Genomic DNA, 18,139 nt, shown 5'->3' on the forward strand with positions numbered 1-18,139 from the left:
CCGGAACTCGGAACTTAGCTCGCTCTTACTTGTTTTTATTTTAATTCTCTTCCGCAGAAACGATTGCACTTGGGTTGTCTGCAACTATGATCCCCCTGGCAATGTTTTGGGCCACTATGAAGAAAATGTTCAACGCCCCAAGGGTAGAAAACCTAAAAGTCAGCCTTTGACTGTAGTAGGTAAAGCCAAAAAGGAAAGTGTCCAGGATGACCCCAAACCCAGTACTTCGGCATCGTTTATAAAGATGGGTAGCAAAAAGGGGAAATGGTCAGCCTTCGAAATGGAATGTCTAGAAGCACACAACAAACGTCGAGCTTTACATGGCTGTGCCCCATTGACACTGAATAAGGATCTATGCTCTTTGGCCACCGATTGGGCTAAGGTAAGACAAAGACTTTAGAAAATTTCTTAAAAATCTTAACTATCACCCATTAAACTTTTAAGCACTTGGCCAAAATTCGTACCATGCATCATCGTCCTCATAATGATTACGGGGAGAATCTCTATCAGCTTACAAATAGAGATCCCACAGCCGAAGATGCGGTCAAGGCATGGTATAATGAGATCAGTCTGTATAAATACAGTAAACCCAGCTTTAGTATGGCCACAGGACATTTTACCCAAGTTGTGTGGTTGGACACCACAGAATTGGGTGTGGGAAAAGCCAAAGTGTAAGAAAGCCAATACTTTTCACTCAATATTTTGCCCCAATTTTCTTTGTTGTCTTATTTGTTTTTCAGTGACAATATGACATTTGTCGTTTGTAATTACAATCCTCCGGGTAATGTAATGGGTCAATATAAAAGCCAGGTTCCACCCTTGGGAGGTTTCAAAGAGAATGGAAGACTCAATACATCCAAAGACCGGTCGAATGACAACAACAATCAAGCATCGCCAAACGAACATTCCTCGCAGAATAGAAAATCGAGTTTCTTTTCCATCTTTAGAAGATCAAGCAAAGCCAAATAGTCGAGAAGAGTATTCCATAAATATAAACATATGCACTTTCTTTTATACCACAAAGCAACAAAGTACTGAACGTAAAAGTATTTTTAGTTTGTAATTTTTCTAGAATATATTTAATAACGAACTTAGTCATTCCCAACATGTATACATACACACAAACGAAGGTTTTTTTCTATTGTTATTCTTACCTTTACACAAACTATTGGATTGCCCTAAAAGTAATTGCGGATTTTTCATATAGTCGGCGTTGACAAATTTTTTCACAGCTTGTGACTCTGAAATTGCATTCTTTCTTCTGTCAGTTATCAGCTGTTACTTTTAGTTTCCTTTGAAAAAAAGTGTAAAAAAAGTATATTGATTAAAGTTCATTCTAAGTTTTATTGAAAATGCATTTACTTTCTTTTAAAAAATCCGCAATTACTTTTTGGGCAACCCAATATTTGTTTCATATACAAATAAATCATTATTATGCAACTTTAAATATGTCAGAAAGACTTATATACATATCTATTTTACTTTTATTAGAGCTAATCCCATGGCAGCTGGTTGTACGTACCGAATTGAACCGATCCTTCATCGGAAAGGGTTGCCAGAACAATGGATGGCATCCCTGCCGGGTCAGGTAATGACTCGGTTTTCCTACCTTCGGCATTACCTGACCAGTGACTAATGGCCAATTAGTCTCTCAAACTGGAGCGAAAACTTTACACTTTTAATGGAAACTTTTCGACCCTTCACTGGTATGCAGCTGTGGTCCGGCAGGGATGCCATCCACAACAATGAATGGCAACCCTGCCGGATCAACAATGGTCTGCGAGGAAAAATCAACGAGATGGTTGGTTTTGAGTCGGAAAGACATATTAGTTGCAGCGATCCAGGAGACAAAGCTGACCCCCGGCACGGGATAGCTGTGAGAGCACTACACAGGCCGTGTTCATTGCTGTAACGTAAAGTTTAGCTGCGAGCTACCGGGCGCGTCCACATGTTGCGGATAGTGGAATGCCCCATACGGAGTAGCTGCAACAGCAGTCGCGGACAATCAGCGGTATCGAGCGGAGAGTCTCAGTGAGAGGCCGGGCTGCACCTTGCACAAATACTGAGTGCCTATGAGGCTAGAGCTGGCAAAATATCGATGGCACTATCGATATTTAATTTCTTGGCTGACTATCGATCGATATTTTTCCGATGGATACTATCACAAAAGATGTATTTTTTGCAAAGCTAAACAAAAACAAGTAACAAGGCGTTAAGTTTGGCCGGTCCGAACTTTGGATACCCACCACCTCGGGTATATATGTTAACCACTTTTCGTCATAATCCGGTGAAAATTGCATAATTTATGCCCACACAGCAGCTTTATGGAAATATGGTCCGATTTGAGCCAAACTCGACACGGATATTGACTGGTCTAAGATGTATAAGTCACATTGTTCAATTTTGTAATGCAAAATATTGGTCTTTTTGGTAGCCATATCTAAATAAAGACCGATCGGAAGCATATACGAAATGGATGTCGAAAAGCCTAACATAGGTCACTGTGTCAAATTTCAGCGAAATCGGATTATAAATGTGCCTTTTATGGGGCCAAGACTTTAAATCGAGAGATCGATCTATATGGCAGCTATATCCAAATCTGAACCGATTTGAGCCAAATTGAAGAGGGCTAACGAAGAGGCTAACACAACTCACTGTCCCAAATTTCAGCGAAATCGGACAATAATTGTGCCTTTTATGGGCTCAAAACCTTAAATCGAGAGATCGGTCTATATGGCAGCTATATCCAAAACTGCACCGATCTGGACCAAATTGCAGAATGTTACCGAAGAGCCTAGCGCAATTCACTGTTGCAAATTTCAGCGAAATCGAACAATAAATTCGCCCTTTATGGATCCAAGACCTAAAACCGAGAGATCGGTCTATATGACAGCTATATCCAAATCTGGCCCGATCTGGGCCAAATTGAAGAAGGATGTCGAGTGGCTGGACACAATTCACTATCCCAATTTTCAGCTAAATCGAATAATAAATGTAGATTTTATGGGGCTAAGACCCTAAATTGGCGGATCGGTCTATATGGGGGCTATATCAAGATATAGCCCATCTTCGATCTTAACCTACTCATGGACAAAAAAAAGAATCCGTAAAAAGTTTCAACTCAATATCTCTATTTTTAAAGACTGTAGCGTGATTTCAACAGACAGACGAACGAACTGACGGACGTAGAGACGGACGGAGAGACAGACGGAAGGACAGACCGAAGGTCGGACCGACGGACGGACCGACGGACGGACGGACAGACGGACGGACAGACCGAAGGACGGACAGACAGACGGACGGACGGACAGACAGACGGACGGACAGACAGACGGACGGACAGACAGACAGACGGACGTACGGACGGACAGACAGACGGACGGACAGACGGACGGACAGACGGAAGGACAGACGGACAGACAGACGGACGGACAGACAGACGGACAGACAGACGGACGGACAGACAGACGGACGGACAGACAGACGGACGGACAGACGGACGGACAGACGGACGGACAGACAGACGGACGGACAGACGGACGGACGGATGGACGGACAGACAGATGGATGGACGGACGGACAGACAGATGGATGGACGGACGGACAGACAGATGGATGGACGGACGGACAGACGGACGGACAGACGGACGGACAGACGGACGGACAGACAGACGGACATGGCTAGATCGTCTTAGATTTTTACGCTGATCAAGAATATATATACTTTATAAGGTCGGAAGGGATATTTCGATGTGTTGCAAACGGAATGACAAAATCAATATACCCCCATCCTTCGGGGGTGGGTATAATAACCAATCCGTTACTGAATGTATACTTTAATATACATTGCGCCTATAGGGGGCGCTTTACTTCTCATTTTCGTTTAAAATATATGTGGCGGGAAATTAACGATAGTATCGATACTATCGATATTTATTATTAAAACTATCGAAAATATCGATTGTGGCGATTATCGATAGTTTGCCAGCTCTATATGATGCTCGATATGTCAAGGCGAGTTATTGGCGCCTTTAAACAATCAATGGCCTCCCTGTTCTTGCGACGATCGTTCCTTTCGACCGGAACGAGCTTGCTCACCTACAGGAGCTTAACAAGGATCACCACCTCCACATAAACATGTGGGTACAACAACAACAACAGCAAAGCTGACCAACACCTGCAGCCTGTACAGTTGTCAAGGATACAATGTGCTACGTAATGATCGCTTAAGGAGTGGAGGTGGGGAATTGGCATTCGTGATATACCATTGCCTGCAGTATAGACGCATCTCAACTGCGCCTGGCGCTAGTGACCCCTTCATGCAGTAAAATCCGGTACTGCCGAGATAGAGCTATGCAACGCCTACACACCCCCGTTTGGGCGCCCGGTAGCCGAGTTGGTAGCATGCTTGAATTACCAGTGCAGGGGTCGTGGGTTCGATTCCCGCCAGAAGCCTTGGTCCGTCGCTACTGTGGCATCACAATGGAATTAAAATTGTCAAGCTGTGGTCTACTGTTAAGTGACTCTCGAACCCAGGTAGACGGCATGACAGGACACTTTTGGTGACGTAACTGTGACTGATCGGAAGATATGCGTCAGGTTTTTTAAACCTCAATTTATAGTGCATCCGGAGATGGACAGGGCTAGGAGGCCGAGCGATGGACAGCCATCATAATTTACCAGTCTCTACACTGATGTTGAAGAATCTGGATTAATCTGGAGTCGAGTACCTTACAACTGTACTCAACCTTTCTTTGAACACTCTTATAGTACCCGATGTTTAGAAGATGGGCAGAGTGATCCCGCTACTGAAGACTGCAAATTACCCGAGTTAGGGTTAGTCGTACAGACCGATCTCCCTTCTCCAGTAGCCAAGACGCCTGAAGGACTACTTCTCCCGAGCCTCGTCGGAGAATTTTCGAGCATCAGCATGGATTTCGAAGACTGCATAGCACAACTGTTTTGCATGCCATCACCACACATATTTGCCGTGTAATTCCATGGCAGCCGGTTGTACGTATCGGATTGACCCGATAGAGTCCTTCATCGACAAGGGCTGCAGCTTTTTCAATGCCCCTGAACGAGACGAGGTTCGTAAAGGTAGAGTAAGTAGCAACCCACCATGATAACAAAGTCATTCGTCACCGTTGTCATAAGAAGCAAATTGCAAATTTTGCCCATGAACATTCCATTGAGGAACAGAAGAAACTTATCTCATATCAATAAGTGTAGTCCCATAAAAGTTTAAGCTCAATGATAAGGGGCCTCCTTTTGATGGATGGAGACGATTTAAGATGGCAGGCAGGAAGCCATCATTAGTAAGGAGGAAAACAACCAATGAAAATTTTTCTGATGATCATGCCAGAATTTGAGTTCAAATCCAGGTATTCCAAAGTCGGATATGCTAACCCCCGCGTCACAATGGTCTGCATCATATACATGGACAGTAAGGCGGCGTTGAAGGCTATGGCATCAGTCCATATGATGGCGAGACTATTTAGGAAACGAGCTAGCCGGGAATGGGTCGCTGATGACCTACGACCGTGGTACTGAATCGGTGAAAATGTACAGCTTAACAGTATAGTGTAGTACATTTTTTACGGCGACCGCGCGAATGAGGCGTTGTATACAGGGTGACCGAAAATCTGCTGCCGCGTATACTGTGGAATAGGACATCTTTTATCCTGAGACTGATGAAGCATGACCTCGGAGTGCTGATAAGATTCCCGTTTGGACATAGCAAAATCAGACTTTTGTCATCCAAAGAGAGGCGTGGTGAAGAAGATATGGAGAAGGTCGAGCTCCTTTTGACTTATTACGAGGAGGAGCTATAAGATTATAAGTGAACTCTTGGGCTTAGGATGATGGGGGAACTCTTTGGTATAGGATTATGGATGAATGAGGGATAGCGACCCTCATGCACCAATGCATGTTCGTGCATAGACCCAATCACTGGGGAAAGACCCATAATATAACGAAAGGATAACAAACAGCAAACAGCTGAGCACAATTTTTTTCTCAAAGTGCACTATCTGTCAACGAGTTTTCATAACGTTTTGTTGTGTACACACAACGAAAAATGGCGCGAATTAGTAACATACTCAAAATCAGAGTTGCACAAAACACTGCTTTTGGCAGAAAGTGAAATCGATTTTTTGTTGTTGGGCAACTGCACTTACCTGTATCGATTTATCTTGGGAAGGCGTACTTTTTTATCTTTTGCAGATCTTTCGATATGTTTTTCTCCACTTGATCGATTTCTTGAACCTTTAACTGGTGTGTTAACAAGACTTTCTCGCTGCAGCACCTTTTTCCGCTGTCACAACTTGGCTCAGGCAACCAAGATGTTGTTTGATGTGATACAATCGCAATTAATACGACACTGATAAATTGCGTTTATACAGACGGTACCCAAGCATCTGCTTCATATAATAAAATGCCATGAGTAGGAGACTTATTGCTTTGAACATATTGCTTCTTGTGCACTGATCACAGTTTACGGAAGTTTTAAGCCAAAAGCTTGCCTTTCGTTCTGACTTCGGCCTTGAATAGCTCAGTTGGCAGCCCATAGGTTATTGCTGCCTTATTATTGAGTTGCTGTTGTAGCCACACGTTGCAAGTATTTTGATTTTTCTGCTGTCTTCCTTGTTCACACTTCTCTTTAAAATCATCCTGACTTGGCAATGGTTCCTCACCAAAAATCTGGCTGCTTCAACTAGACCAGGCCATAGTGCCTCTGGGCGCCCACCAAGGGCTATTTTCAGTCGGCATGATAAGGTCGCACTAGTTACTGCATCTTAGTGGATATCCTGTAGACTCGCTATGCATAAGGCAGTGAGCGAACGGTGAGGTGTTAGCGGACTGCGTTCTTAAACATTCAGATGTTCTTTTTCTAGTTTCTGGGAGGGGCCAATCCGGTAAGTCGGCCGTTCGAGTGGTTCCCTCGATGGCAGCCCAGGAGAAACTGTTTAGATAAACGTTCACAGTGGAACCTTGGGTTTGGTGCCTCATCGTTTGTCCATCGACCTGTATATCAAGCCCCCTGGTGTAATAAAATGTTCAGGTGATGAATAATAGGTCTCTTCGCGTACTTTTCCAGTAAAAAATTGCAGGACAGTAAGAACAGCCTCCACTCTCCTTTGTTATTTATTTGAATTAAACTGTTTTTCATAAAACAACTGGATCGATACCTCTCTAGCCTTCCGCATGTTCTGAGTGCGTGGTGAGCGTTGAAATCTTCCTTGATTATGCGGTTCTCTCCCACAACCAATGCTCTTATGTCAGGGCGAATGCAAGATCAGCAGGAGGAAACCGACGGAATAGACATATCGGTACCTCTCTGGCCTTCCACATGTTCTGAGTGCATGATGGGTGAATCCCTACACAATGCACAAAACCATGTTCAGGATGATCGCTATTCCGGCTTGAACTAATGAGATTCGGAGAAGGGAAGCGGATTGACCCGATGGAGTTCTTCGTCGGCAAGGGCTGCTGCCTCTGTGTACAACACACTGCTACAGCAGCAACAACTAGCTGGTCGATTGGTTGCGTTCATTCATGTTCCTACGGAGTACACGTTTCTCACTGCAAATTTTCCCCGTGTGCTGCATACTTATTCTGTTTGCACCTCGGCACTCTCATCGTAGCATCCTTTATGGGGGCTTCTTATAACCAGTACTGTACTGTGTAGCAAATTACTTATATAAAACTCCCAGATTGTGTCAGATTGTAAGCTTTTTATTTTATTCAGTTACGCTTCACAACAATGATCGATATGTTCAATGCACTGGATATCTACCGCCAATCTCAAATAAATTTTGTTTCCCAGCGACGAATTTCGACGCAGAAAAGATATTTTACTTTTTCATTTTCCCTTCAAACTTATCCGAAAATTTTTGAATGTTTTGATGGGGAAATCCGTCATATGTTCTCTTTAGAAGCTCCGCTTTGCCTTCGGTTGTGGCGTGGTCACAGAGAAGATTGATGTTAAAATATTCGACATTAATACGGATCGTAGGTAGCATCTCATTAGCAAGAGAAAACTATGAATCCACAGCCAAACTCACATCTCGTTTCATAATTTTTCTGACATTCGCAAGTATGTTAACTGCATCTGCTCTGATGAGAATCCGCTAAACAAGTTCCTAAAAACGTTGACAAAAGTAATCAATATTTGGGTTTTTCTTAAATATTTTTCTAAACAAACCAACGATGGGCAAACACACACTATTGTACTATATTATTGTGTACATGCTAGAGAACAACAGCTAGCCACTTAGTTGAGTAGTTTTTATACCCACGACCGTGGATTGGGGGTATATTCATTTAGTCATTCCGTTTGCAGCACATAGAAATATCAATTTCCCATCCTACAAAGTATGTATATTTCGGATCGTCGTAAAATTCTAAGACGATTTAATGATGTCCGTGTGTCTATCCGCCTGTCCCTCCGTCTATCCGCCTGTTTATCCGTCTGTTGTAATCACTCTACAGCCTTCAAAAATAGAGATATTGAGCTGAAATTTGGGACAAATACGTCTATTCGATGCACGCTAGTTAAGTTCATGAACGGTCCAAATCGGACCATATTTGGATATAGCTGCTATATAGACCGATCTGACGATAAAGGGTCTAATGCCTAAATGCTTTATGCCAATTTCGTTGAAATTTGAAACAGTGAGTAGTTTAAGGCTTTCCGACATCTGACCAAAATATGGTTCAGATCGGACTATATTTAGATATAGCTGCCATATAGACCGATCTGCCGATAAAAGGTCTGAAGCCGATAAAATCTTTATTTTTTAACCGATTTCGCTGAAATTTGAATCAGCTAATAGCTTTAGGCCTCAAAACATAGGGCCCAAATATGGTTCAGGTCGGACTATATTTAGATATAGCTGCCATATATACCGATCTGCCGATAAAGGGTCTGAAGCCCATTACCATATTACCCGATTTCGCTGAAATTTGTAACAGTGAGTTACTCTGAGCCTCCCGACATCTGACGTGAATATGGTTTAGATCAGACAATATTTGGATATAGCTGCAATATAGACCGACCTCCCGATAAAGCGTCTGAAGCCTTTCACTGTGACTCTCCGCTCGATACCGCTAATTGTCCACGACTGCAATTGCATGATCGTATGGAACATTCCAATACACGCAACCTTTGGACCCGCCCGGTAGCTCGCAGCTAAGCTTCTCGTGATAACATTAAACAGTATACAGATCGGACCTCAAAGTTCCAGCTTGTGTGTTGCTCACAGCTATCCCGTGCCCAAAAATAAAAGCAAGTGCAAAAAAGCAACACAGTATCTATGCCGCTCATTTGCAAACAACACACATTGTCCGTTGACCAAATTGAAAATCACATCTACCGAAGGATTACTAAAACGTGCGCGCTCTCTCTCAATTGTATATTCGCGTGTGTATCTAGCTAACTTCATTTTTATGTGGCATGCGATACAGACAATTGCTTTGGCCAAAGTGCTTTTGAGAGACAAATTTTGGGTCTCACGCAGTTCTCCGGTACATACACAATAACGTAAGCCCATAAAAGCTTTATTTATTACCCGATTTCGCTGAAATTTGAAACAGTGGTTAGTTTTAGGTCTCGGGTCGGACTATATTTAGATATAGCTGTCGTATAGACCAATCTCCCAATAAAGGGTCTGAAGCAAATAAAAGCTTTATTTTTTATCCGATTTCGCTGAAATTTGAAACAGTAGTTTTAGGCAATCCGACCCAAATACGGTAACGATCGGAATGTATTTAGATATAACTGTCATATAGACCGATCTGCCGATAAAGGGTCTGAAGCGCATAAAAGCTTTATTTATTACCCGATTTTTTTGAAATTTGATATACAAAATTCAACAGCATTCAATATTTATTAGACCACTCAATGTCCGTGCCGTATTTGGGTGCATAAATTACCCCAATTTTAACCGGATTGTGACGAAAGAGGGTTTACATATATACCCGAGGTGGTGGGTATCCAAAGTTCGGCCGGGCCGAACTTAAGCCTTTTTACTTGTTTTATTTATCACAATATTTTCTATTATCAAACTAGAGAAGGCGAATAAGTTACAGAATACCACAAAATGTGACATTCGCCTTAGACTACGACTGCTGTCGATTTTCGCCTTCGACAACGGGAATAAAGGTGATTATGCACATTTGTGAGTTTGCCCATCACTGTTATAAACAGGTGCCTAAACATAAGTAGGCAGATGCTTTCTTACATTTTTACCAACCAACGTTGAGATTGTTTTCGAAGGTAAAAAATCAATGCGACTGGCTAAAAATCTCAGAGTTTCAAATATAACTTACCGCTTTGAAAATAACTCCAAGCTCCAAATTTGGTATTGCATTATTTCAATATAGCCAAATCGGATTTGAATTGCTTAACTCACAATGAACGTTTTCTTTCTATGGGAACCATATCAGATTATGGATCAATTCGAAATATACTTTGCATTTATGTTGATAGTCATAACAGAACATCACTTGCTAGGTAGTTGTGATGTAGACAAAAAAATTCTTGAAATTGTGTTAGAGCTTATTTCCTTTTGCCGGATCTTAGAATACGAATGTTAATTCCCTCACGAACCTCCAGATCACTCTAGGTAAAATTCATTTAAAGAGACATAACCAGGTTTTTGCTAATAGCAAGCATGAGTTCAGCGTTGGAGGCCACCGTAGCGCAGAGGTTAGCATGTCCGCCTATGGCGCTAAACGCCTGGCTTCGAATCCTAACGAGAACATCAGAAAAAATCTTCAGCGGTGGTTTTCCCCTCCTAATGCTGGCAACATTTGCCATGTAAAACTTCTCTCCAAAGAGGTGTAGCCCTGCGGTACGACGTTCGGACTCGGTTATAAAAAGGAGGCCCCTTACCATTGAGCTTTAACTTGAATCGAACTGCACTCATTGATATGTGAGAAGTTTGTCCCTGTTACTTAGTGGAATGTTCTTGAACAAAATGTGTTAGTAGTTAGTAGAGACATAACCGGGTTTGTGTTAATAGCAAACATGAGTCCAACGTTGGAGGCCACCGTAGCGCAGAGGTTAGCAAGCATGTCCGCCTATGACGCTGAACGCCTGGGTTCGAGTCTTGGCTAGACCATCAGAAAAAATTTTTAGCGGGGGTTTTCCTCTCCTAATGCTGGCAACATTTGAGGTGTCGCACTGCGGCACGCCGTTCGGACTCGGCTATAAAAAGAAGGCCCCTTACCATTGAGCTTAAACTTGAATCGGACTGCACTCATTGATGTGTTAGAAGTTTGCCCCCGTTCCTTAGTGGAATGTTCTTGGACAAAATTTGTTAGTATTTGTTTTTGTTTCACAGCAACTTAATAACTATTAGTAAACAACAACAATAATATCCAATGTTTTCCAAACAAATAAGTTTTCAGGAGTTTGCAGCCGTTTTTATTTCCACATTAAAAATGATTTGAACTAAACAAGATTATGTTGGTACACGACGAATGAGATATAGTTCCAAATAACATTCCTTTAAACTTCAGAAGATGGTCTTTCAAAAACACCTCAAGTGACCTAAAATTAAAGAAAGCAAACAGCTTTAGTATGACTTGAGTAGGGTAAGATAAATTGGTTTTAATATTTAAATACTTTCTCAGATATAAATGTCAATGAATAGAGTAATCATGGTATGTCATAACCCAGCGCTCTAAGCAATTTCATCATTAGATTTGGTCTTAAATAGCCCTAAGATTTGCAAGTCTTCGGGAATATATAATGCAACAGATTCTGTTGAAAAGTTTAAACTTTGCTTACTTTGGACCGTAGGAAAAGCTGCTATACACATTGGAAGGTTGATAGGCATATGGTGCCAACGCGTCCAACTATGATGTAAACTAGTTTTTCGCCTGCAAGTAAGAAAACGAAAGAATTTTTAATTGGTTCAAATAAAAAGTTATAAAAAAAGGGTTACGATATAACAATCAGTAAAGAATGTCAAAAAACTGGTAATCATGCCAATATCATAACCCAGCGCTCTAAGCAATTTCATCACTTGGTAGTCTAGTACAACACACATTAGCACTGACAAGAACTTCCGATACATTATTAACGCAGGTGCCGCTAGCTTAATACTAGCTCATCGACACCAGTTGTGCTCGAATTTCCCTGCGAAGGTAGCAAAACTCGTAGACAAGGGTTATGTATGTGCTCGGCACGGGATAACAGGCTGCAGCTTTGAGCTCCGAGCTCTGTGTAGTTCTTCGTTATCACGAAAGGCTAGCTGGAAGCTACATGGCGCATCTACAGGTTGCAGATGGTGGAATGCTTTATACGGAGTTGCTGCTACAGCAGACGCAGACAATCAGCAAGCTCAATACAGGTTCTTGCTTAAATACTGAGTGTCTATGATGGTCAATATAACAATGCCATCATGTGCCCGCGGCAATCGATCTTATAACCAGTAAACTAAATCTGGAAATCAATAGGATGGGCAATGGGCATAAGCGGAATTTATGACTAGAGCACATAAGACAAACTGTTACTTGAATGCCTCTTCACTTCGGACCGCGGCAGAAGTTCTCAGTCACTTTTGGCGACGCAACAGTGACTCATCCAATAAGGTGTGTCACATTATATAGCCATCATATAGGTGGGAAGCCATTCCATCACAATTTAACGTTGACGATGTAGGGTAAGCCACAAAGCCTAGACGTTCAAGGCGCGGGACCCCGATGCGATTTTTGCATTGATGCTGAAGAACCTGGATGTACCGGACTATTCATTTTCCAGTACACCCAAGTTCTTCAGCATCAATGCCGAAATCGCATCGGGGTCCAGTGTTTTGAACGACTTGGGGTTTCGGCTGACCCTACATCGTCAAATGGTTCCGCTACTGAAGCCAAGAAAATATGAAACAAATAAGAATCGTTCACACCCATGTCCCTTCTCTCGCCAGTAGCTACTAAGACGCTGCCGCATCTTCAGCCGCATTGTTCATTGTCTTGTGTCAAGACACAAGTAAATGTTGTGTAAGCAGTATCGTCTGGTCTGTTATCGCAGAGATCATGCTAATCACCATCTTGTGGTTGGACCATAGATTTTCATGGTCTAGAGCAGCGAAGTGGTTAGCACTTCAGACAGAAGCTACTAGATCAAGTGGCGTTTGAGGCGGGTCTAAATAGCATTCTGGACGATATGGCAAGAGAAGCAGTAAAATCCTACCAAATAAATGACTTTCTTAGAGACTATCCTTCACTCCTAGCATCTGATTAAATAAACCTCCATCGTCAAACCAGAGTTTTCAAGGGTGCGTTCCGGCAGATGGAGTCGTCTCAATTCCTACTACGCTAGGAATGACGGCCCCGCCTGAAACCAGGTACCGCAGAACATGTGTGACATATTCATCTGCTCAGCCCGGCACGGAATGTCTGTTAGAGCATCACACGGGCTGGAGCATTCGAGTTTTCTTCTATGTGGTGTTCATTGCTGTCACGAGAAACTTGGCTGCTAGCTACAGAGCGCGTCCACAGGTTGCGGATAGTGGAATGCTCCATACGGCAGTCGTGGACAATCAGCGGTATCATGCGGAGAGTCTCAGAGAGGGGGCAGGCGGCACCAGCTCTAGTACAAATACTGAGTGCCTACGATGCTCGATATGACAGGCGAGTTATTGGCGCTTTTAACAATGTGCGGACCGACACACTGATCCAATCCTTAGTAGGGGGCATTTTATCGCCACTCCTATGGATGACCACCATAAATTACCTTTTACGGACGCTGACTGAGGAGGGATTTTAACCCGTCTGCTACGCAGACGATGTTATAATACTTCTAAAGGGTAAGGATCCGAAGGAGCTATGCAGAAGGGCCGAAAGAGTTTTGCATATGGCATATGACTGGGATAGACCCAGTGGTTTCAATGTTAACCCAGAGAAGTCTGAAATATGCCTGTTCACGAGGAAGACGAAGGTGGGCCAATTTAACGCCCCACGTTTCCTCAATAAGACGATTTCGATATCTAACAAGGTCAAATAGTTAGGTATGATCTTGGACAGGAAACTGAATTGAAAGTGTCACATTCAGGAGCGAACTGAGAAGGCTCACAGATTTTGGGCACTATGTAGATGGGCCGTAGGTTCGAAATGGGGCCTGAATCCGAGGATACTCCACTGGCTCTACAGAAGCGTAATTAGACCAATACTTACTTACGCCTCAGCAGTTTGGTAGACTGCTATAGAGAAAAAGTGCAACATAAGGACCATACAACAGGTTCAGAGAACATGTTGTCTTGGCATAAGCGGAGCGATGAGGACCACGCCCACTACGGCACTGGAGACTATTCTAGATATCCGACCCAATAGCATACAGATTGTGAGGCAGCCTCTGCGGCTATGAGACTTAAGGCGATGGGAGAATGGATTAAGGATGGGAGCAGCTCATACCATCGCAGTATAATCGAGGCGACGATAGGAAACCTGGATGGAGGGGATGAGGTTTCCGATCGGATACCTGAGATGAACCTTAAAGTCGAGTGCGAGGCACTGCCTCAATCGGAACAATCTTGAATTGACGGAGCCTTAGTATTGCCATCTGGAAGATCATGTTACACGGATGGATCAAAGCTTGAGGACAGAGTGGGCCTGGGGGTTTACATTGAGAACCCAGGGATTGAGATCTGTTTTAGACTGCCAGACCATAATACGGTCCTACAGGCGGAGATCCGGGCGATCACGAAATGCGTGAAGTGATGTGGTGTTAACTCGAGGACGTCGAGTGTGAACATCTTTATTGACGGTAAAATTGCCATAAACACAATTACAACCAGGACAGTAAGGTCACGAACAGTCTTGCAGTGTAGAGAGAAGATTAACGCCTTCCCTGAGGATGGCAAAATCCGCATCGTTTGGGTGCCGGGCCATAACGGAATAAGGGGAAATGAAAGGGCAGACGATTTGGCGGTGAAAGCCAGAGAACTGCCGTCAATAAACTTGGTTAACCCGAAGCCTTTCCGGTCGACGCAGTACAAGTTAAGGGAGTAGGCAACGAATGCGCATGCAACATTGTGGAACAGCGAAACGGTCGGTAGGACGGCGAAAATCCTATGGGAGGATTCAGATCGTGAGAAAAAGAGGCTATTACTGAAAGAAAGCAAAAAGGAGGTCAGTATAGCTATTGGTATCATAACGGGACATATAGGACTACGAGCTCACTTATGTAAAATCGGGGCGGCAAGTGATAGCATGTGTAGGGCATGCGGGGAAGACGATGAGACGTTGGAGCATTTCCTTTGTCATTGTCCGGCTTTCGCGTCTAACAGATACCGGCACTTAGGTGAAGGCAGAATACATGAACATGAACCAACTTAGTGGTGTGGTATTGAAAACAATTAAGGATTTTGTAAGTAGCACGGAATTCCTAACTTAAAATTTTCTTTTTAAAGGTTACTCTATAGTTTTAAGAGCGCACAACAAGCCGATTACTGGCTTAGGTGTATGTCCATAGTGCGATGAGGCAGATTAATATCTGCACAAGAATGTCAAAAAAGGGTAATCACGGTCAAGTCATAACCCAGCGCTCTGAGCAATTTCTTCAAGTTTTATATACAAAAGTATAAACTTACCTTATATTATAGTCATTTGCCTTTTTAGCAGCTATGCTTACGTACGATTGCGACGATTATGCACAATAAAGTATCACCACCGATACCATAGCGAACGACCTCGTTCCCTTAAGAAAACGTGCGAAAAATCTTTCTCCATATGCAATCATGTGGCTACAACAAATCCACTGTTCTGAAAGAAAATAGACAAAGCATTTAGTTTTTGCGAAAAGAAATTGAAAAGGTTCTACTTATACTAAGCATATCTCAGCAAAGAATGTCAAGAAAGGGTAATCACGGTCAAGTCATAACCCAGCGCTCTAAGCAATTTTATCATGAATGGACACAATGTATCAACAAAAATATAACACTTACCCAACATGGCAGTGTAATGATGTTGTCTATTTAGCTTGTTGTCCAAGCGGCATGTTACGAGCAGAATGTTTACTAAATATGGAACCTGGCGGACCTGAAAGAAAAATTTAAAACCGTTAGTCCTAATAAAAGCCAGGAAGATTGAAAGATTTAAATCACAATAGATTTCAGAAAAGAATGTCAAGAAAGGGTAATCACGGACAAGTCATAACCCAGCGCTCTAAGCAATTTCATCAAGAAAGTAGAAAATACCATATATGCACACAAATCTCAGACCTACCTAACGCCTTAAGTTCCTTTAAACAGCTCTGTTCTACGTCACATAGGCACCTCAATGAGTTTGTCACCGGTCTAAAAGTAAAAAAGATAGTAAATTAATTCTCCTGTCATGGAAAACGAAAGGTTTTATAGCATACTACATACATATCAGATAAGAATGTCAATAAAAGGGTAATCATGGTTAGATCATAACCCAGCGCTCTAAGCAATTTCATCAAATAGATTTTATGTACTTTTAACAAAAACTTTAACTTACCATATGTATATGGGTGAAATATATCCTATTGAAAGTAATATGGCTATTCCGCAAATCCATTTTCAAACGGCAGGGGGGAACAGCCAAACGCGTGTGAAGGCCAGTTGTTGTTGTAGCAGTGTGTTGTACACTTAGGCAGCAGCCCTTTGTCAATGAAGGACTTCATCAGGTCAATCCGGTATGTACAACAGTGGATAGCGCCGAATTCCATGCCAGCGATTGCTTACCTCCAAATTACAAAAAAAAATCCAGCAGACTCTGCCGCACCACGTGTATCATGGTTTAACTGTACCAATACGTCTTGCATGGCATTTTGATATATTTCAGCCAGTTTTCATGTTGTAGGATAAATTCAAGATATACATTTTCTTTTTTTTTCCCATCGAGTTATTTATTAGCCAAATATTAACCAAATTTTTATCACCTACAACCGACTAAACTGATAGATAGAAAATGAGAGACATTTATTAGAGGAAATGGTTGGGAATACTAGCGTAGGAAGTGTTCAGAATATTTTTTTTTGTGGTTGGCAACTATAAACAAACACATTAATAGCTATTGGCGATTGCGAAGCTGAGTAAAATCATGTTTACACTTGGAGCAAATCTAGATTTGCCACAAGATTTCGGAAGTCTCGTGCTTTACAACGAGGTTTCTCATACATTTTCAGAGTGAGCATTCAAATTTAAAAAATCATTCCACCAATATAATTCCTGACCACAATATATATGATGAACACAATAAAAATGCAGATCACAATAAAAACGCTTTCAAAAACATCCCTGTTGACCAGGATGCACTTATAAGGTGAGGTCATGCGAACAGCTGAGTGGAACTTTTTATAATTGTTTTGATTTTGCACTAAATCTAAATGTCGCAGCTGTAATTTTTTTCTAAAATCTTAAAAATATGTTCTATTTGATCCGATATTCCTTATATAAGCAACAAAGCAGTGTTATAATGATGAAAATGCAAATATAAAACACATTTAACGAGATAAGTTGTCGAACAAAATTTATTTCTAAAAACCACTTTGACTTTTCAATTTACGGCATTTGCCACAAAAGGTAGTTTTTTTGATGTACACAAGCTATATTCATTTACAGGTGGTGGCAATTGCCCCACAACAAAATATTGAGTGCTCTATTTGTCAAAATCAGTGATTTGTGCAACTCTGATTTTGTGTATGGTATTAGTTCGCGCCCATTTTGGTTGTTTGTGTGTGTTATAATAGTTAAGAACTTATAATGCACACACACAACCACAACTCGTTGACAGATAGTGCTCTTCGTAAGAAAAAATTGTACTCAGCTGTTTACGGCACACTATCTGGTAATTATGTCATGGTTGTACCATGTCGTTAGCACAACAACAGTATGCACTTATAAGGTGAGGTCATGCGAACAGCTGAGTACCATTTCTTTAATTGTATCCTTCCTGACACCAAGAAAGTGTTTTGATAGAATCATCCTCATCGGAAAGCTACGATGAAACCAACGCCGTCCCTTTAGCTGAGCAATTAAACAAGTGACGCACAGTGGGATTAGTAAAATTAGTCTGCCAATTGTGATGCAGATATATTCTGGACATTGTCCGACGAGAGGAGCGGGAGGAGTAGTCACTCATGCGTCTTGGCTTCTGATGAGAG

At 42.1% G+C, this 18,139-nt stretch overlaps 1 protein-coding gene and 2 long non-coding RNA genes across 5 annotated transcripts in view; 1 reads left to right on the forward strand and 2 right to left on the reverse strand.

The window, feature by feature from the left end:
• The window catches only part of LOC106086211 (peptidase inhibitor 16), a 32,405-nt gene extending 30,958 nt beyond the window's left edge, over positions 1-1,447 (forward strand). For both annotated transcript variants that reach the window (XM_013250786.2, XM_013250785.2), the window contains exons 3-5: positions 58-382; positions 445-671; positions 741-1,447. In XM_013250786.2, the coding sequence (XP_013106240.1) occupies positions 58-382; positions 445-671; positions 741-969 (781 nt within the window). In that variant the 3' untranslated portion in view covers positions 970-1,447. The remainder of the gene's footprint in view (positions 1-57; positions 383-444; positions 672-740) is intronic.
• A 9,937-nt stretch (positions 1,448-11,384) lies between these two features.
• On the reverse strand, positions 11,385-15,969 carry LOC131995832 (uncharacterized). Of its 2 annotated transcripts, none has more exons than XR_009397643.1 (4): positions 15,957-15,969; positions 15,603-15,769; positions 11,798-11,889; positions 11,385-11,557 (listed from the first exon to the last, which is right to left on the reverse strand). It is a non-coding gene; the product is annotated as an uncharacterized LOC131995832 (long non-coding RNA). The 2 variants fall into 2 exon arrangements; XR_009397642.1 differs by having other exon boundaries at positions 15,603-15,774; positions 15,957-15,968.
• A 3-nt stretch (positions 15,970-15,972) lies between these two features.
• LOC131995833 (uncharacterized) lies at positions 15,973-16,949 on the reverse strand. Its single transcript, XR_009397644.1, has 3 exons — positions 16,492-16,949; positions 16,237-16,307; positions 15,973-16,050 (listed from the first exon to the last, which is right to left on the reverse strand). It is a non-coding gene; the product is annotated as an uncharacterized LOC131995833 (long non-coding RNA).
• Positions 16,950-18,139: the final 1,190 nt, after the last annotated feature.

The sequence above is a fragment of the Stomoxys calcitrans genome, chromosome 3 (genome assembly GCF_963082655.1).
Source record: "Stomoxys calcitrans chromosome 3, idStoCalc2.1, whole genome shotgun sequence".
NCBI lineage: Eukaryota > Metazoa > Arthropoda > Insecta > Diptera > Muscidae > Stomoxys > Stomoxys calcitrans.